The 20,931-nt window shown below is 36.0% G+C and overlaps 1 protein-coding gene across 2 annotated transcripts in view; it reads left to right on the top strand.

The window, feature by feature from the left end:
- Positions 1-20,931, top strand: part of GABRG2 (gamma-aminobutyric acid type A receptor subunit gamma2) — a 60,564-nt gene that overhangs the window by 15,379 nt on the left and 24,254 nt on the right. For both annotated transcript variants that reach the window (XM_085518829.1, XM_015876420.3), the window contains exons 2-6: positions 5,729-5,877; positions 7,785-7,852; positions 8,741-8,961; positions 11,974-12,056; positions 12,758-12,895. In XM_085518829.1, coding sequence (XP_085374955.1) covers positions 5,729-5,877; positions 7,785-7,852; positions 8,741-8,961; positions 11,974-12,056; positions 12,758-12,895 — 659 coding nt within the window. The remainder of the gene's footprint in view (positions 1-5,728; positions 5,878-7,784; positions 7,853-8,740; positions 8,962-11,973; positions 12,057-12,757; positions 12,896-20,931) is intronic.

The following is a 20,931-nucleotide window of genomic DNA, read 5'->3' as shown; positions in this document are numbered from 1 at the left end:
GAAGAGAATACTCTTCATGTTATATGAAAAAGATTGGGTGAACCCTCTATAATATAGCAGAAAACAGGTGCCACTGACGCTTCAATCTCTTTTCTCAGGAGACAAGTAATAGAACATGAGGCAATGGTGTGTGGATGTAGTGCTTTAGGGGCATGGTTTAGCAGTGGGATTGTAGTGTTAGGTGGGCACTTGGACTGATTGACTTTAAGGATCTTTTCTAACTGATATGATTCCATGTGAGATCTGGTCCTGGGTAAGACTTTAGGATTTAAACAATGCAGATGGATAGAGAGAGAGGTAAGCAGGGAGAGAAAATTTGGTATATTGCTTTGTGAAAACATTTTCTACCTTAAATGAAATAGTTTTATTTAAATATACAATTGGCAGACAACAGAATAGAGGATAGATATGGTTATATTTCCACAGCCTCTATGATCTCCCGCAAATATGCTCTTCGCTGAACACTCACATCTTTCTATCTGCAGGGAAACACAGAATACATCCTTCCCTCCCAGTGACCATTTTATCATCATGAATAATGTATAGCATACAGATTGCAGTGAATCTTTATGCACAGCAAAGGATTTAGTTTGAGTATTCATTAAGTTAAACAATGCTGTGAAGTAAACCAGCAAGCTTTGTTTCAGTCCTTCACTGTAAGGTAGAAAACACTGGTGCTATAAGTGGAGATTTACTGTGTGCGTGAGTGGTTTATTAAATCTTTGCTGTAGGATCTGTAGCTACCATTGATATTTGGTATAAAAGATAAAATTGGTCAGATTTTTTTGACAGATAGATTTTAATTGTAGTTAAACTAATTAGTTGTTGGCTATTCAGTACTGCTGTAGGTCTTTTTCTTCAGGCACTTTGTGACCACTGTGATTCTGCTTGCAAACAGCAGTGCAATAGCAAGCGGATTCCAGCAGGGATAACAGACGCTTGCTGGAAGTTTCTTACAGGAACACTCGCAAATTGTTAAAATTCATTTTCTATGTTTAGAAAAGTTAAATATCGAGGTACATCAGGTAAAAATCAGAATATCTTTGTTGAAGTCAGATTCCACAAAATCACAGAATGGCAAATTCTAGAGATTTTAACCAATTAAATATATGACTTCATATCTGAGGGCTGAGAGTTTGAGCTATCAAGGTAGGTTTCTGCTTCAGATTAAAGCACTATTTCCTTTTTATTGTGTATTTCACCATTCAAATTCTGCAGTGCCTAGTTGTGAAAATCACCATCCTGTAAATTAGGAAATATCTACCTTATTCCAGAGGAATATTCTTTGTGAGCGATTGCTAATTAATGAAAAAAGATGTGCCCAATCTGTCACTCAGTTTAGACTGAAAAATTGTTGCTGTTGAATGTGATTTCAAATGATGTGCAGTGCATCCTTACTGACAAATGGTGGCGTCTTTCCAAGGAATGCTACATGTGGTGCTTCTGTAAGCTACAGTGTCTTTCATATAAAGATGTCACAGAACATCAGAGATTGTAAAAAACGTTTTAATACTGACGTTAAATTAGCAATTAAATGAACATGGTGGCTCCGAGAAAGATAATCCACTATTTATTTAAATTTTGAACTTAAGAATTTAGTCCAGAGCATACTTCAAAGCATACTAATTTATGATAGCTAAATACCATTAATATTGTTATTTCCCAAATTTATATATATATATATATTATTTTTACATAGCCCTCAATTGTACTTCAGGGAAATAAAAGAAAAATGATAAAGCCATCATATTGAGTATACTAAGTGGAGGAATGGATTCCAAAACTGTTATGTGGACAACTGTGACTTTGTACTGCTAAGATAGGATATCAGCACATTAATGAAGTCTTTGACAAGCAGACTTTGCTTTGTATTCTGGATGAGGTTAAGAAAAGAAGATGGAAAAAATGACTTTCCCAAAGCATCAGTAATTTCAAAGCAGACGTATCATCTCAAAGTGACTGAACTAATCTTCCACTATTTCAACACATTTCCAGCCTAGAAATGATGCTTTTGATGCAAGGTGTCTATAAAAGTGTCTGTGGCAATCAAATAGAGCATCTCTTTATTAGTTCTTCATCCCTTGATAGGAAAACCCATTTCAACCTGCAGTAGATAGCTCTGCCTAAAGAGATGACAGTTGCTCCATGAAGAACAGTGACAAAATTTTGCCCAGATGGTACTGCAAAAAAATATATGGATAATATGCACTAGCAAAAATCTTGATAATCTAAACTTTTAGTTTATATAATCTCAGTTTTGCCTGAAGTTACACCTCACCAATGAGAACCTCACAATAGAGCTATACAAATGTTATAAATCAAGTAACAATTTAGTGCAGAATTCGGATCAGTATAGTGAAGAACTGAGGGAAAGAAACATGAGTTGAAACTTTTATGACCCTGCTATGGTAAAAACTTCACTGACATGAGTTTCATATACAACTGTAGAATGATTTACCAAGTTATAGATCTTACATATTTTGTTTCGAAATAATGAAAAAAGGGTCTCGGTCTTGTGGTGTCCCCTCTCCACAAAGCATCCTGTTGTCCAAAGGAATGCACTTTCTAATCTAGATTAATAAACGTTGATAAACATCTAATCATTTCTGCCCTCTATCCACTTTGTGATTAGGTGTTTCAAGTAATTTGACACATTCAAAGAGCCCCTCTGAACTTCAGGCTGAATAGTAGTTATATACCTAAGTAATTACATACATAGCAAACTCTTGCAGTCTCAAGTAGCACAATGAGAAGGGATTGGACCAGATGACCTCCAAAAGCACCTTCCAACTCTTAATTACTCTACAATATGAAGTCTCAGTTTTACATTCCAACTTCCTTAAACTGTCTGTATTTCAAATAGTGAAACTGTGCATACCTACATTAGTCTCAAACACATCTTACTACAACATTAATTTGAGAAGTAGTAATATCTCAGTGAGTAATTTATTGCTATGTCCAAAACAGTAACTTTCAAAAAACTTACTGTTATCTGCAAAGAGGGAAATACATGCGCCCTTTGCTTACTCTATTGCTAGACATGAAAACTTCTCACAGACAAAAATAAAAACAGATTTCTGTGTGTATTTAAGTATAATCTGGGCTTTACCAAATTTGTTCTGGATATTAAAAGCTCTTGCAAAATTTAGGCCATATAATCAGAAGGACAGATCTGAAAGTCTTAAGGAGATGAAAAGGGCTTTGTCATTATAACTTTCATTAGTTTTAATGGCACTTGCACAGCTAAAACTCTGCTCATCTGGATATAGATTCACCGCTGATTGTTCTGGCTGCTATGCAATTTTACAGACAGACATTTAGGCAATTGGATATCCATGTTGACTTATGATCCACTTGGAATTCAGATAAAAGATGGAATTCAGTGGCTTTATCCTTAGTTGCATTGGCTGTATTCTCCTCCCTCTCTTCCACACTAATCTCATAAAACATTTGTTGCATTTTGAGATTCAGAGTGCCAAAATGGTTTGGAATGCCAGATAAGCAAACAAATAGCTATTACTTTCCTACAAATCATTACCAAGGGAAATGGAGTGCCTGCAGGCTGCTCTTCCATAAGGCTGTTCTAAATTTGAGAGATGTCCTAGACAAACATGTTTTTTCATCTTCTGATTTCACAATGTCCAATACACCACACTTAGTCCTATCTGACTGACTGGACATTTTTGCAGCTCCTTCATATTCAGGGCCTCGTTATCTTTGTGAAAGGATGTATTTGATTTGCTTTCTCTTTTCCCTTTAGAAAAGGATTTCTTCTTGGAGAAGGGATATTTAACTGACTATACAAGTGGAATATGGGTTTTTATACATCAAATCATTTTTTCATGTACTCTGCTGACTAAAAACATACCATCTAGTGCCTTCTGTTTTCAATGAATCTATTTAGAGGGATTTCCTTCAGGAGGGAGAGCCCTGCTTCAATTATGTTCTTTTGAATTGCAATTAGATCTTTGAACCCGAGACAGCTGAATAAACAAATTTCCCTCACCAATTTAATTATCTTGGCCTGTTTTCCATTACCAGCAGATTACTATGTAGCATATTGGCATTTAGAATTCAGCCTTTGATTGCCAGTAAAATACTGCAGACAGGTTGTGGACTGTATTGCCAAAGGGAGGCTGCAGTACTGGTATTTAGTACAGGCAATGAAGGCATAGGTTGATGTAGCTTCAATAGCAAGCTCAGTTCAATGCAACACAAGCCTGGCTCTCATTTGTGCTGTGTGTTCCTGCTTGCTTTTGTCCTGTGCATAGTCTCATGCTGCTTCCAAGTTCATTGTACCTTCAGCACCTCCTGGGAAAAAGCAGTCTTATGCGATGAGGCCAAGCAGTGCTGTGGCTCTTTCTCATTAGACTGTGCTGATGGGGGACAAAGAACTGAAAGCTGCTTTCCTAGTGAAGTTGTACTTGTGCCACTGGCTTACAGCTCCAGAGGCTCAAGACAGGGGAAAACCCTCAGGCTACTCATGCTGGGTAGGTCTAAGCTAGGGGCATCAGAGAGCACCGTAGGAGGAACATGCAAAGCCAAAGCTCAGCAAATGTCTGCATTAGAAGAACAGAGCTCTTAGACTCTGGTACTACTTATTCCTTCACAATCACTCCTACAAACACGATCAACTACGTCTACTTTCATTTACATGTGACAAGCACGAGCTCTCTACCCCCTGCGAATCTGCTTCCCTGCACTTACCCACTTCTGTGCTGCTAACGAGAGACTGTACAGATTCAGACCCAATAGGAACATTAATTTTTGACTCATTCATATCCAAACTCCACCCACTTACTAAAGACATTTATAATGTCATTAAGAGTTTCAATATCCATCAGAGTTCAAACTTCGTTATAGAAGAAGGTCAGGGAAAGAAAGCACTGGCATATTCTGCCAGAAACAATCTTACAAATGTCTAGCACCATTCAGTTCTGATAAGCACTGACGTAACTAATGATGTCATATTCTAAGAGACTATCTTCTGGTCTGTAACTGGCAGCACAGATTTGAAGATAGCACAAAAACCATAAAGGCTAGTCAACATGTTTCTGGTTACTAACTTCTTTCTTACTGCACTAAGCAGGTTGAATTTACTATCTGCTGCCATACTGCTCAGAAGCTGGAAAGAAATGGTAGATGGAATATTTTTATTCTTTTTGTGTTCTGGTTAGCAAAAGTGAAAAACACTGGAAAAAAATTATACTGAACTTTCCAAATGCACAATAAGCTCAAGTTCATCGGAATGGAGAGAAGCTGTGTGACTGAATGAATCTAATTATTGTTCTTGTCAGTAATGTGTTGCATCAAATTGTTCTCTCAAAAGAAAGTAATTCAACAACACTCTGTACATACTAAGTGATATTTTGGTGGAGAGTTGCATGACAATTGTTTGTCATAATGACAATTAGATTTGTTTTATAATAGGTCCCACCTGAGTCAGTGAGAGGCAAAACAGCCACACCAAAGGTGATAAACGCTGATGCTTCTCTGAATATATAGAGTATGAGCTCAACCCCATTAAAAGGACGTTTTGCTAAAGTGAGCTGTAACCTCAGCTGTAATGTGTGATCTTTCCTGTGCGTCTCCATTTATAAAGCAGGTCACTTTTCAATGTTTTGTACAATACTACTGAAATCTGAAGCATGTATTGTCTCCGGAGAGTTTGCCTACAAATTCATACTTTTCAAGGCTTTCCATTTCTTCATTTTTATGTCTTTAACAGTTCCACCCAAAAGGGAGATGATGACTACGAAGATTACACTTCAAATAAGACTTGGGTTTTGACTCCCAAGGTTCATGAGAGTGACGTCACTCTTATTTTAAATGGCTTGCTGGAAGGATATGACAACAAATTAAGACCTGATATAGGAGGTATGTTGGTTTTCTTTTAAGCCCAACTTTGATGAAGTGGTGAAGTGAAAGGATTTTCACACAATATTATACTGTGCCTGAAGCAGAATTCATCTAAAGTAGTTATGAGAACAAAATAAGAGATAGTAAAATACCACAAAAAGAAGCCGGAAATCTGCATACATTTTTAAGATTCCTAAATCTCTCCTGAGACAGCTAATAAGACTGCTGTAATTTGCTGAATCTGGCCACATGCAGTCATGCACCTGAACAGGATTTAGGGGAATTAATAAGAGTTCTTTTCTTCTTTGTGTACCTAAGAGGTTGTTAGAGAATCAAGGAAAATATATTGTAAAGGAAGGCCCAAGTAAGGAGAATGCAGTTTGATTCTTGCATGGCACAATGGACTCTCAGGGACTCAGACAGTAACAGGTCTGAATTGACTGATGCAGTTTAGAACCATGGAACAAAAGAACATCCTGAGCTGGATAACCCTCAAAGATTAACTCCTGGCTCTACACAGAACCACCCCAAATCCAAACAGTCTGAGAGCATTGTCCAGGTACTCCTTTAACTCCAGCAACTTGATTCCATGACTACTGTACTGAGGAGTCTGTTCCATTGCCCAACCACACTCTGGTGTCCAACGTTTTCCTAATACCCAACCTGACCCTCCACTGATGCAACTCCATGTCAATCTGTCGAATCATTGCTCAGCAGAGCAAGAAGTGACCCAGGAATGTTTCACAAAAGATAAATGCAATCAAGTAGATTGACTTAATTTCCCTAGGTTTCCCCCACAGCTAATGCATGTATATCGATTCAAGCTCAGACCCATAATGGAAATCTTATTTGAACTGAAACAACTTTTGCAGGGATCTTTCTCTTCATTGATTACTGAAGGACGTGAGAGATAAGGGTCCTTGAGCTCATGGGAGTTAGACTAAGAAGGCCCGATGTGGGCACTGAGCAGCCAGAGAGTATGTATGTAGAAGAGGATATGGAAGTAGCAAGTTTACAGTAAAAAAAGAGAATTCACAGATGAGATAGGCAGAGGAACACAGAAAATGGCCAGATTAATGAAAGAAGCTTCTTCTAGCAAGTTTATATAGGCTTATAAACTAAAGGCATTTTACAATAAGGGATAACATAAGCATCTAACCTTCAGCACATGCATGTAGTCTAAATCAGCAGAGGAATTTGCCTTATTCTCTCTATGACATCAGAGGGCTGAGAAAAATTAAGCACTCATAAAAAGCATCTGGGAAAACAACTGAACATGTTTTAGTCAAGGTACATGAGAACAATAAAGCTAAAGTAGAGTAATTTCAAAATAAATTATTCTAAGAAGTGTTTTCATTTCCTGTTTTAGGGCTTTGAGTATTGATACTATTTGGGGGTTGTGAAATCGTCACTTATCTACAGATCTACAGCTATCTCTGCAGGCAACAGCAGTCTCACTGCTTTCAGCATAGTAATGTTGAATGAGTGATGCAATATATTGTGAAAGGAATAAGTTTACTTTTGTTGATAGTGTTTTGTCAGATGTGTTGCTGTGATTTGACACGAAATACACATACTCTGCATTAGATATGACTCACTAAAGTAGTGACGCTGGTTTCTGCATTTGTTCTCATACCATAAGAGAATTTGTTCTGATAGAATTATATATCTGATAGATATTATACAATAATTCATCTCAAAGTTTGAGAAGAATTGTTCAACTCATTGTTGAACTCATAAGTTTGTTCAACTTATTTTAACCTGGAGACAGTGCTGTAAAATTATATTTATTCTACCAGCAAATCTAAATGTGAGGCATCCATAGTTATACAACAGAGGTATTAAAACAATCCTTTCATCATTTTGACTCTTTTGCAGTTGACTTTGACCTTCACTCATAGTAGTGCTTCTTGTTTCTCTTACAGTTAAACCCACAGTAATTCACACAGACATGTATGTGAACAGTATTGGGCCAGTGAATGCTATCAATATGGTAGGTAAATGACTGCCACATTTTTCTACAGTGTTCAGTTTGTTGCAAAATCTCCATCATTTTTGACATTACAAGGTTTCCATTAGTTTCAATGTCACATTATACATAAATTATTTTTAAACCTCATTATTATTGGTGTGCGGACTAGATGAGCTATGAATCTGGATGAGACAACAAACTAAACTGTGAATAATAATAATTTTAACATATCTTCAGACATCTATGTGCTGTGTTCTACATTGTTTTGTGACAGTGTAGCCCCTATGGGACAGAGTTCCCAGATTACTATGAAACAGGCAAAAGCATTCACCAGTGATATTACCACTCCTGCCATTGAGATAAAAGGGAAAACTTAAATGCTAAGAGCAAAGTTTAATTATGTTTTTGTATAGCTGATGGAAACTGGTCTAACCTTAGCAGCACAATGGCTACTTACTTTTTTCCTGCAGTTTTTATGTTCTGAAAGAAATCTCAGATGACTCTTTTGCATTCTACAATTCCCTTTGCAGCTATTGGCTGCCTGGTGGGTGCCAGGGAAAGTGAGATTACACCACTTTGACATTAACTAGCAGTCACAGCCAATAAAGGCAATGATCAGTTGTGGGTTGAGGCATGGGGATACAGAATATGTACAATAGAGACATAGCTCCATTTTACTGTGGGTCAATTTGTCAATAGGAAAATAATGACGTAGTATATATTTTTAAAACAATAATCTTTGTTAAATAACCCTCTCAAAAGTCTCATTAAAAATGGTTTTATCACTTCCACTATCATCTGTATTTCACATTTTTCATTTTTTTCATATCACATTAAGGAAAGTATGTCAGGAGTAATGTGAAATGCTAAGTGCTATGTTTTCATCGGTATTTCTGGTTAACACAACAGGAATATACAATTGATATATTTTTCGCCCAAACGTGGTATGACAGACGTCTGAAGTTCAACAGCACTATAAAAGTGCTCAGATTAAACAGCAACATGGTTGGGAAGATCTGGATACCTGACACATTTTTCCGAAATTCCAAGAAAGCTGATGCTCACTGGATAACAACTCCTAATAGGATGCTCAGGATCTGGAATGATGGCAGAGTGTTGTACACACTGAGGTATTTACACTTGACTTTAATTTTGTTTTCTCAAGGGAAAGCCAAAAAGATGGGTTCTGTGAATTCAGGTCACTTGACATCAGTGCATGTTGTTTTTCCCTTATGTGTGCAACCCTAAAAAAGGCACATATTTAGAACATACTATTTGCATGCAATTTATTTGATACTGATGCAGTAAAATAGTTTAAATTCTACTTATAGGTTTTACTGCCTTGCTCTCAAAATAGTTGTTTTTCTATACTTAAAAGAATACAAGCATGGTTAAAGTAATTCATCTTCATTTTTGTGTGTTTTATTGTTTACCTGTGGTTTGGACCATATTGGCTTTTAACTTTTTATTGGGTTAAAATAATTAATTTGAAATATCCTTGAATGTAGGAGATGTTATAAGTGAGATATTAACTGCAGCAGAGGTCTCATACTCTGAACCAATTACTATTTAGATAGATAAGGCTTCATCCTGACAAAATATTTCATTCCTCAAATATATTAATAAAAAACCAATATCCTTTTATCATTGGTCGGATATACCCTGTTTCACTAAAATTTCCATGAATCTAAACTTGAAATGCCTGTCTTCAGATTTTTCATCAGTCTGGACTTTTTTTTTGAGACCTTTACAAATCTTTTAAATATTTAAGTTACATGCATACCTACATTTTAATGTTACATATGCAATGTGTACTAAATTAAATAATTTATACGCAGTTATAATATATTTCCTAAATGTGGAAGTCCTATGTATGGATTTCATGTTATTTTTTTGTTTTTCTAATGTGTTATAGTAGTTGGAACTATGTAAAGCAAAGATAAAAATGGTATCTGTTCAAGAGAATTTAAAATTTAAATTAGAGTGCAGAATCAAAGATGTTAGGCGTAAGACAGACCATCAGACCATCTGAGTTTCAGCCTATTTTTACAAAGCAGTTTTGATTTTCTGCACTTGTTTTATTGGGTGGCAAAAAGAAAAGGAAAAAAAAAAAGCAGAAAAGTATGTTCATTTGCATTTTAATGAATCATTTGAAGCTTTCCTTAAGACAACCTTTTAATGTTGCAAATATTTGAATAACAAAAAGGAGTTTTATTTTGTAGTTATTTTACATTCATTACACATTGCATCACATTGCAAGAGATAAGAGAAGGACTGGAATTGAAATCCAAGGTAAATCAAAGTAAGCGTGATAAAGAAGATCCCAGATCTACTTTTGAAATGTTAAATTGGACTTAGATACACTACTGTCTCTTTGCACTTTGACACCTTTCTCTTCAGTCCTCTTGGTTCCCCTCATCAGAATGAGATATATGCGATATAACTAAGAGTTATATCAAATATTTATGTATGCCTAGTTTCTCTAGTGAGTCACAGCAAGCGCCAGTAAGGATTCAACCTGTTTTAATACTGAAGAGAAACGTGGTAGTTATCACTGCAGATCTGGGATTCTGTTTCAGAGAGAAGGTTGATTTTCTTAGTTCCTTCCCCCATGCTCAAGAACAGTCAATCCAGACCAGCAAACAAATCAAGTAAGGAGGTCTGCATGGATCAACACAAAACTCCTGACAAACTCATGCATGAAAGCAGGGGGAATATAGAGACACTGCCCAAACACTTGGGTTTCCTAACAAGGTTAGGAAAGCCAAAATTCAACTGAAATTGAATTCACTGATGGACAGGAAAGCACTAAGAGCCTCTACACATGCATCCTCAGCAAAAGAAAGATTAGGAAAAGTGTGGGCATACCACTGAATAGGAATGGGGATCTGGTCTCAAAGAATACAGAAAAGGTCAAGGTACACAGTGCTTTCTTTGCTTCAGACTTTACTGATAAGACCAGCCTTCAGAAGTCCCAAGTCCAGGCCCATGAAATTCTGGAGAAATGAGCCAAGATGACTCTGATGGAGTTTAGCTTCTGTGTCAAAGACACACCTTCCCATAGATTCAAGAGGAATGAGAATTGTTCTAATGAATAAAAGTTTCTTTTTGATTTCATTAATCTGTTAACTAGCAGCCACAGAATCCCTCTACATCCCACAGGATGAGGTTCTGTGAGACATATGAATGTAGTACTTACACACAGCCTCCAGAAAGCACATCCAGCTCGGAGTTGTTAATTTGGACACCAAGGAAGAAGCAAACAATAGAAATCTATAGTTTTCATAGAGATTCAAGGAGCATATAAACATTACTGCTTTTTCCTCTCTCACACTCCTTCCTCCTTTTCAAAGCCTTTTCTTTTGCTGCTTTATTTGCTTACAGTTCAGGTATCGTGCAGCTCATGCATGACTGAGGCTACGTATAGGCTAGTTAAATGAAAAATGATTGCATTTTTAGCAGGCAAATCAGGGGATATCTCATTTTATTTTGGATTTCTAGAAGTACATGTGTCTGCCTCACAAAGATCTCCAGCACCTATACCACTTGATATTCAGTACATAGTAAAACCTTTCCAGAGCATTCCTCTTCCAACTTAATTTAGATGGAATGAAATTAATGGAATGAAGTATATCCCCACTGTGTCTTTCAACACGTATCTAAATTTGGACTACTGACTATTACTTCTTAAGATGTGATTTTTGTGTTTGTTTTTTTCCTGTAAAATACATTTTCCTTGTGTATTTTGGCATGTTGTGACACAGAGATTTGCTACTGCCCATGAGAAGACCTGTTTCTCCACTTAGGGATTTGTTAATAATTAGTAATGCTGCTTCAGATGCATAAAAACAGTACCTTTCATATCTTATTCTACTATACAGTCCATAAATTAGGTGGTAAGGGCCAATTAACTGAAAAGAAAACACAAATTGCTAATGAGCACAATGTCTTCCTATGTTTGGAATAGCCAAGTCAATACATACATATCAATAGTTTCCTTCTCCTTTCTATAGTTATTGTGTGCATGCATATTTCATACCCAGGTTCCATACTAATAACAGTCTTGTTTTGCTTGACATTATGAAGCTTTCAGCATAAGCTTCTCATGTACATTCAGTACCACCTGATCTCTTTCTCCTCAGACTGACAATTGACGCTGAGTGTCAGCTACAGTTACACAACTTCCCAATGGATGCCCATTCCTGCCCCCTGGAATTTTCAAGCTGTAAGTAACTTGCTTAGAAATAGCTCTTTCCTGACCCATGCTGAACTCCTTCCTAAAATCTTATATTTATATACTTAAGAGTCAGTTAGGGTTAGGCTTTTGCTAAACATAATGCAACGGTTTTCAGCTTTATTTTGAATTTATTTTGAAGTACAGGAATCACATGTGCACAAAGATAATTTAAGAATATGATTTAAAAATGATATGACTTCTGAGAACCTTGTAATTAATATTTATGCTAAAATTTCAGCACAAAAGTAAAATGTTTTATCTTTGGCATTGGAGTCTTGTGCCCTGATACTTTCTCTTTGCACATGGGTGCTATATTGCAAGAGATGGAGTTAAGGGCTTGAATTTTGTGTTTGGGTCAAAGGGTGAATACTGGGTCCAGCTGAAGTGGTTTTGGCCTTAGCAAACAAATGGTCAACGCTACATTCTATTACGTACAATAAAATGGAAAACTCAATTTTGAAAAATGTACATCAAATGATATTTTAATTTATAGTAGTGAAAATGTTACATTAAAAGGCACTACTAACTAACTTGAGGGAATAGTATATATGTATATATATAAATTTACTTGCGATATGCTTCTCCAGTTTCTTCCAGAAATAGAAAATAGTATTTTCACTCCCCAGAGTACATTAAAATCCTAGCAATGACTATGAAACAAAGCATTCTGTATTTTCCATTGCAATAAGATGGTTACCCAAGGGAAGAGATCATTTACCAATGGAAACGCAGCTCAGTGGAGGTGGGAGATACCAGGTCCTGGAGGCTCTACCAGTTCTCCTTTACGGGATTAAGAAATACAACTGAGGTGGTGAAGACTACATCAGGTAAGACAACTGATCTATTTACCATCATATTTTCTTTTTATGATTTTATTGAAGGAAGCTAAGGAGAAAGAAATAAGAAATCTCTTACTGTTTGGAACTTTACTTTGGCAACAGTAAAGAACAGATACAGCCTTCTAAATAAGGAACTATCCAGACCTTGGTATTTCCTGAGAGGAACTCACAGGAAGAAAAAGTTGCTGCCTGCTATCCATTCTTGCCTTCTGCTAGTGAAATACCTGGCACTGCCAGGAGACAGCCACTACTGTAAGGGGTGGGTGGGCAAAAGAACTTCCTAGCCTGCATCAGCGTAGGGAACAGCACAGCTGAGCCACAAAGTAATAATCTGATACTGGTTTGAATATTTAATAGTCCTGTTCTCAACACTCACAAGCAGAAAGTTGACCTGGACGAAAATGAAATCCCAAGTCCCAGGCTCTTTTACTACAGCAGCTCCAAGTGTATTTTGTTCATTAAAACAGGGCACATTTAGCTCTCAGTAAAGAGAACAGCCTTGCAAGCCTGAATCTCAGATGATTTTCCTGCATATTTTTATCTCCTTGGAAACAAGTAATGGAATTTAAAATAATAAATGAAGAAGGACTCTGCTTTTAATAAAAATGGCAGTTTGAATCCTGCTACCTTGTGGGAAAGTACATTCTTCTAGACATGCATATTATTTGTCAGCAGAAAGGAAATCAGTGAATATGAGAAAGGATGCATAGAAGAATTACATTTTAATGTTCGTGTGCATTATGACATCTCTTGTCTTTGATTCCTTACTTTAATGAAAGCATTTTTTCTTTCAGATTGCTTTTGATTTTCACTTGATTTTATTGCTCTGGCAAATATATTCATTCCAATTCAGACATCTATGTTTAGTCTGACCTGAGAAATATCCCCATCCATTGGAAAGAATAAGACAATTCTTTCTAAAAGGTCAGCATTGCTGTTATATTCAAAAGGCAAGTGGGCTACGCTAGAGCTGAGAGCAGCATGCTGTGCATTACACTGGAGTGCAAACAAAGAGTTTGAGAATTAATTCAGCTCCCAACTCCTGAGTCACTGGATATTAAGCACCAGTGACAAGTTTAGTCTTATGAGCAGGACAAAAATGAAATGAAACCTCCCAGCTGTAGTCACATTTGCCTTATGGCATTCTCTGCCATTTTAGCTGAGGGAAATATTTAGTCAGCTATTTAGGAAAGCATTTGACCTTTATCATTTTCCCAGGGAAATAAAGGTGCAAAAGAGGACAAGATAGCACTTGTGTGTATGGAGCCATAGCTGCTAACAACTACCATAGCACATGACATGTTGAGGTTGCTCTCAAAGCAAAAAAAAGCCAAACAACAAGCATCTCACTGCAGCCTGCCCCTGCAGCAGTCACAGCACAAAAGCAGCAGTAAAGCACTAAGGTCTCATCCTGCCCAGGCTTTACACTAGGTTTACTTCAATAACTCGAGTTCCTTTTATTTGCATTTTTTTCTTTCCTTTTCTGCCTTGAACCATTCTCTAATAAACTTATTTTGGTCAGAAATAGAAAGCAATACACTTTAAACATGCTATAAGCTTCAGATCCACATCTTGCACTGGTGAATCCAAAGCACTCTCTGATGTTCTGCTATTGTGCAATGAGATTTTTACTTGGGAAATACAGGCAGTAAAGCACACAAACAAACAAATACTTTTTCATGCAGAGATAAAACTTTCTTCAGGGAATAGCCATTAAAGCCTGTAGTATTAACCTGGAGTAGTACCATAATATTGCATCAGTAATTTTCATGACACCATACTTTTTAAACAAAAAAAGTAATTACCGGCTAGCATGCCCTTCAAAGTAGCAAAATGTCACTCTAATCGCTCAGCTACTAAAAAAGACTCAAGAAAGCTACTCAGCCTCCTGAGCTACTATAAAGATCTGCTGAGTACAAAAACTTGTAAAACTAACCTGTGCTTCTCCTGCAGTTATCCTATATTTGATTTTCCCCGATCCTCTTGGTTGTATAGTCATAAATGGGCAAGAAAATTACATTTGATTTTGATCCAGGTGCAGAATCTAAATAATTAGAAAATGGGGAAATAAATAAATATTGTCATTAATATGGTTTACCCCCTACAGATATTGTGATCTAGCTGGCAGGGGCCAAAGAAAATTCATAGTTACCTAATTTCTGATTATCGTTCTGGGAACTGAATTAAGCTCAATATTCCTCTGTTCAACCAATTTTCTACCTATAATTATTCTAACATACACACATTTCTAACAGTTTCCCTAAAATGAAAGATGAGAAAAACAAAGCCATCAGATATACTTGAAACCTATGTGCACCCTGAGTACACAAGTTAAGAGGCTGAATGCCTGCATAACCAAAACGAGATGTGACTATTTATGCAACTAATTGCAGTGCTGCGCGTAATGGAGTTTAGATACAAACTGATGGAAGTCCCACTTCAATGCTTCACGAGACGATAGTACCCACAGCTCTTCCCCCTAACTTAATATGGCTGACAACAGAAATCAGTAAAACCTGAACACAGGAAGGAGGAGCTAGAGAGTATGAGATTGAACAGGTGTAAATCAGGAAGAGCCTACTGGTACTATCCAGGCATCTGAGAATGTGGGATAAATTTTCCCTAACTTCATTTACTCCATTTTAAAATAACCTTTTGGTTCTGGCTTCACACCTCCCAGTGACTAACACATCCTAGTCCTTGAGGGCTATGCTGGCTTGGTGACTGGAGCAAAAATAGAAAATCAGAAAGGATGACTGTGACTCGGTTATTGAAAACTCTGTCACCTCTATTTCTGTCATGCCATAGCTGAATATTTGAGATTTGTGCTGAGTTATGGGCAGAAGCAAATAAGAATTGTTTGAGTGAAAGCTCCATAAGATTGGATGGACTTTCTGAAGTGACTACCTGTCGGTTAGAAAATCCTGTCAGAATAAGACAAAGATGGAAAAATGAGGCAAACTGTTAAAGACAAACCATCCTGTCTGTTTATCGTATCTGAGGCAAGCCATTCAGAGTTGTCAGCTTCTTTATCTCCCCACAGAACATTCTAATGTGACTCAAATGTTTTCGAAAGTCACAGACTAAGCCATAAACTACGTCTCAGCCAGAGGAGTCCTGTGTCAATAGTAATGGGAACTGCTAAGAAAAGTGATGGACTTGCCGGGTGGTTTTCCCACATCATTTGTTTCTTCTTTTTTATCTGAATTGAATTTAAAAGTCCAAAAACCAGATATAAAAGAGTTTTTAAAGTAAAAACAAGACTCTCCTTCATTTGAATTAGATATACAGAGAAATTCCAAATGAGCTTATTGAAAATGGAAAAAGATATAATAGAGCAGTCATTTATGATAAGGAAAAAGCTATGGAAGAGAAAGGAAAAAGAGTCCGGGGCTACAATAGTCAAAAAACACATTAAGATATGGAATGTGACACTGTAACAAATAAAGTTGTTTGGTCTTTTTTTGTTTTTTTTTTTTTTTTAATGGGTGCATATATCAGATTAAACTTTTAATTAGATACACAGGCATTGCAAGAATGATCAATAAACAGCAATTCAACAAGCTGCACAGTACCCATGACTCTGATAAGCCAACATCTGTAAATTCCATTTTACATTCTTTCTGTTCTGTGTTTTGCAGAGGTAATCAGGGTGGTGCAACAGAGATTTTTTGTTTCTCATAACTGATAAACAGTATAAAATTGCTAATTAAATATTTATCTTGTTCTGCGTCTACATAAATAGATGTGGGTCTGATTTATGCTTTCTCTAAAAAACATGGTCAGGGCTTTTGTTTCATGGAAGAGGATAAATTTATAGTCTTTTATCTTAATGCTGTATTAATGAATTGAACTGTTGGCAGGCACACGGTCTCACAGCACTCCAAAAGACCAGGAGCCATTTCTCATATTTTTTCATAAAGTCAAGATATGGTATGACAGACACATAAAATATTAGAAGATATTTACCTCTGTTAGAAAACATACCTGGCATTAAAAAATGGCAGTATGTGGGTGCTTAGGGATTGTCTGAAACTGTTCTTGTTTCCAATATGTGCTAATGTCAGGGAGAATGTTAAGTCTGAAAACTGACAAACTTCCTGTTTAAAGATATTGATCCTGTGAATAGCTACAAGATAGTAGACTCTGCATTTGGTTTTTGAACATACTTTGTACTCAGCTTTGTGGAGGAGAAAATGTTGATGTGATCTGTAAGACAGAGAACCCACCCCACTGTGTCTTAAGTTGCTCTGTGAATCTTAATTGTTCTCCTGATAAATTCACAGGGTATTTATCTCAATATCTTACGTTTTTTGGTTTTATTTTTGAAACGAATGCTATACTACTTCCTTTCACATTCTTAATAAAAGTATATTCTCCATGGGCAGTGAAAAACTTAAAGCAGTAAGCAGACACAACACACTGAAGTGATGTTTGCTGCTTCAAAGGAAACCCACAAGCCCAAGCTAATATCCTTAACACCCTTAAAATATCTTTAAAAATCGTTAGCATTTTATTCTCATTATAAATATTCTTTTTGCTTCTGTAAAAAGAGAGCACCAATGAGTAAATCACATTTCTTTTCTTTCCTTCTGCCATTTGAACTCTCCCTTACCTTAAATATTCAAGATTACTCACATAAACCACTTCTAAACAGTACCATATCCAACATCCAACCAACATCCAACATCCAACATCCAGGATTCAAGCCGACTTCAGTGACAGCTGTTCTACTGTGCCAGCTGCTCGGAAGCACTCCTAAGCACCTAAAGTATATCTGCACAGTTGTCCTCCATTCAAACACTTTTTCTATCATCTGGTTCATAACGGTTTTTAATAACTATGGACCCATTCCTGTGACAGCAAAGTGATATGAAGTTCCATGGCACATTAACAGTATAGGCAAGATGGAAGGGAATTTATCACAAATCATATACCAAAAAGAAGTGATACATATTAGAGTCTTTCTGGAGGTTTCCCACATGTGAAAGCATGGTTTGCTCCAACGTAAACTTCGCTTTAGAAAGGTCAGGTAAGGATAAAAAGAATTAATATACAGGGACTAGAGAATAAGGGATAATGTGGAACCTTACAAGCACTGCAATGAAACCGAATGCAATGTAATTGCAGAAGCACAGATGCTAAAGGCAAGAGTGATTTTCTAGAAACAAAATTTTGTAGATATAAAAGAACAGTGCATTTAAGGAAATTATTTGTCCATTAAAGAGCAAGAAAATACTATGAATAATAAGAAGAATATTAGGAACTTGGTTTGAATATTAAAATAACCATTTATGGCAATCTTGAATATAATAAATTTATGACAAAATAAGCAAAAAAAAAAAAAATGTGTACTTACAATTATTTTAGCAAGAGGAAAAATGAATATTAAAGATTTTTAGAAGTTTTTGTCATAGTGAATATGCATATTTAAATTATTGGTTTAAATAAATGTTTTACTGTGCTATTTAAGTAAAAAAACTTCAAGTAATTTGGTAATAAATTAAAGGTTCCATGTGTACCTAAGTCTTTCAATGGCAGTGTCAAAGTAACTCCGGTAACCTGTAAATTGGTCAGCATAGCACTGGCACTTGTTTTTCAGTCTGATGCTTCAATAATAGTCCTTTTTCCTGTTCAAAAAATGCATTTGTAGTCCAGTAATTTTAAGGTAATTTCTTTATTTTGTTCCTTTGGTCTTTCCTTATTATCTTCATGCTTTGTGTTTCTCTGAAACAAGTTCAGGAAGGATATTTGAAGGTGATGACAATTTAATGTTCATGATTTCTACAGTGTAGGGATAGCTTATTTGAAGTAAGTTTGGATTTGCCTTGGGCACATACGTGTCCTAAATAAAAAAAAAACATATGTTTCAAGGTCTGTGCTTGCGCAACTAAGTCCCTTCAGTTTGTAAGCACACTTTTGAGCTTCTTGATCTCATATCATTACACTGCTTTCTCAGCAACCTACTTCTCTAAGTTATTGTTTAGTTTGGGGAGGTTGTCACTGTATTTGAATAGACGTACATGTATATCTTTTCCAGTCAGACTTACAAGGTTTTGTATCACAACTATCAGAGTCAGGTGCAATGCTCGGAGTTAATAATACTCAAACTCAGGCAAATATCTGACTTAAAAAGAAAACTAAATAACATAAAACCTCTACATTTAAAGACAGCTTTGGTGTTTGGTTTTTTTGTTTGCTTGTTTGTTTGTTTTTGGTTTTTTTTTTTTTAAATGTCAAATAAAACATAAGAAACAGAAAGAAAATAGATCAAAGTGGCAAATGAAAATGTGTGCAGTACATAAAAACTTGGAACACTCTGAATTACCTTATGAATATAAAAGGTCTATTCATTTTTAGATATATGTGGTCTGCAATTCCATAAAACAATTGTAACAACACATTCTTAAAGAGAAACACAACAGAGTAACATTGAGCATGGTAGTAGCTTTCAAATATTCATCATTATCTATTTTTGTAAGCATTAACCCCCTCATTTTTATTGTTAAAATAAATTCTTAACTGTAAATAGCAACTTTCAACATTGCCTTTTTATACAAGACGTAATTGTCCTCATTTTGATGTACATTACAGAAGCTATAAATATGGCACTTATCTCAAAATGTGATACAGTCTATTAAGTGAGCTCTTCGCTGTTTTCAGAAGACTGCATAATTAAAGCCAAAGAGCTGCAGGATAAAATTTATGTAACAATACTTTCTTGTCTCATGACCTACATAGAAGAATCTTAAAACATTTTTCAAGACTTAATGCATAAAGTATCACAACATTCTTTTTGTGCCCTGATGCTGGTGACTGGAAATGACCATGGAGCTAGTTATCAAATTGCTGCCTGTTCTTGTATGTGGTTCTAAGAATGGAGAAAATTACTATTAAAAAAAACAAAAACAAAAACAACCCACAAAACCACAAAAAAATTTATTATAAATAATGTGTTCTTGTTGACTGTAGCTCATCATTACTTCTCTTTGAACCTTGAGAATATGACTTTGAAGAGCAAGTAGAGTTGTATTATATTTAACAACAGCCATATACAGTTGCTTACATTCTGTGAGTGTGTGGGTTAAAAAAACCAAACAACTCTTCCCTTGTACAGCTCAAAAACCTAAAATAAGCCTGTATGTTGCCCTTTCAAATTACAGACAGCAGTAACTATTTGACTTTAACATTCCTTCTCTAGTTATCCACTAGTTATATTACTGTTGCAAACATTTGTTCTGGAACAGAGCTGCCAAATATAATCAAAAGAGGTAAAAATCACAAATTAAAGCACCAATGTCTTGGAACTGTATATCTTAAATAAGTGATTAGGATAACTTATTAGAGTGCACCGTCACTCTCCTGCTGTTTGTAATAGAGCTAAGGGTCTGAGCAATGAAAGAAGAGCTCATGAGAAACATCATTTATCTTCATTCTGGAAGAAATCTCACTTTTGAAGAAAAGCAATTAATTCTAATTTTGCTTATTATTATTTTAAAAAACAGACCTTCCAAGAACTGAATGACTAGACATAGCAATGCAGCAGGAAAATAGTATACTTTCAAGCATGGGCATAGGAAATCTGTGATTTCCCTTAATTAGACAGTGTGCATGCAGCAGAGAACTTTGTTGGGAGAATGTTTTACTAGCAAATAGGAAAAACTAATTATGGATCTATAAGTCAGAGAAGAAAAAGAGAAAAACCTTCTGAATTCTGGAATATGGAAACATAACATTTCTGCCAGCTCACGAAATAGCTCATTTTATGAGTGGAGATCCAATCCCAGCCATACACCATAAAGTAAAGGCACTGAAGTACACTCCCATCCCAGAGAGGAAAAGGAAATCCATATCAGAACATAGTTTCATCCATCACAGTAGCACTGTTTCAGAGCTTGGCAATGATGGAGACTATCAATGAGTGACCTACCAGCTGGCTGATCTACAATAACCATGCCATTAGATGTGGTAATGCCTGATCCATGCAGAAGAATAAATCATTTAGTCCTTGCAGTATAGCTACC

The sequence above is a fragment of the Coturnix japonica genome, chromosome 18 (genome assembly GCF_054131305.1).
Source record: "Coturnix japonica strain WE chromosome 18, WE-NBRP24, whole genome shotgun sequence".
NCBI lineage: Eukaryota > Metazoa > Chordata > Aves > Galliformes > Phasianidae > Coturnix > Coturnix japonica.
This window is presented reverse-complemented; position numbering and strand designations above follow the sequence as displayed.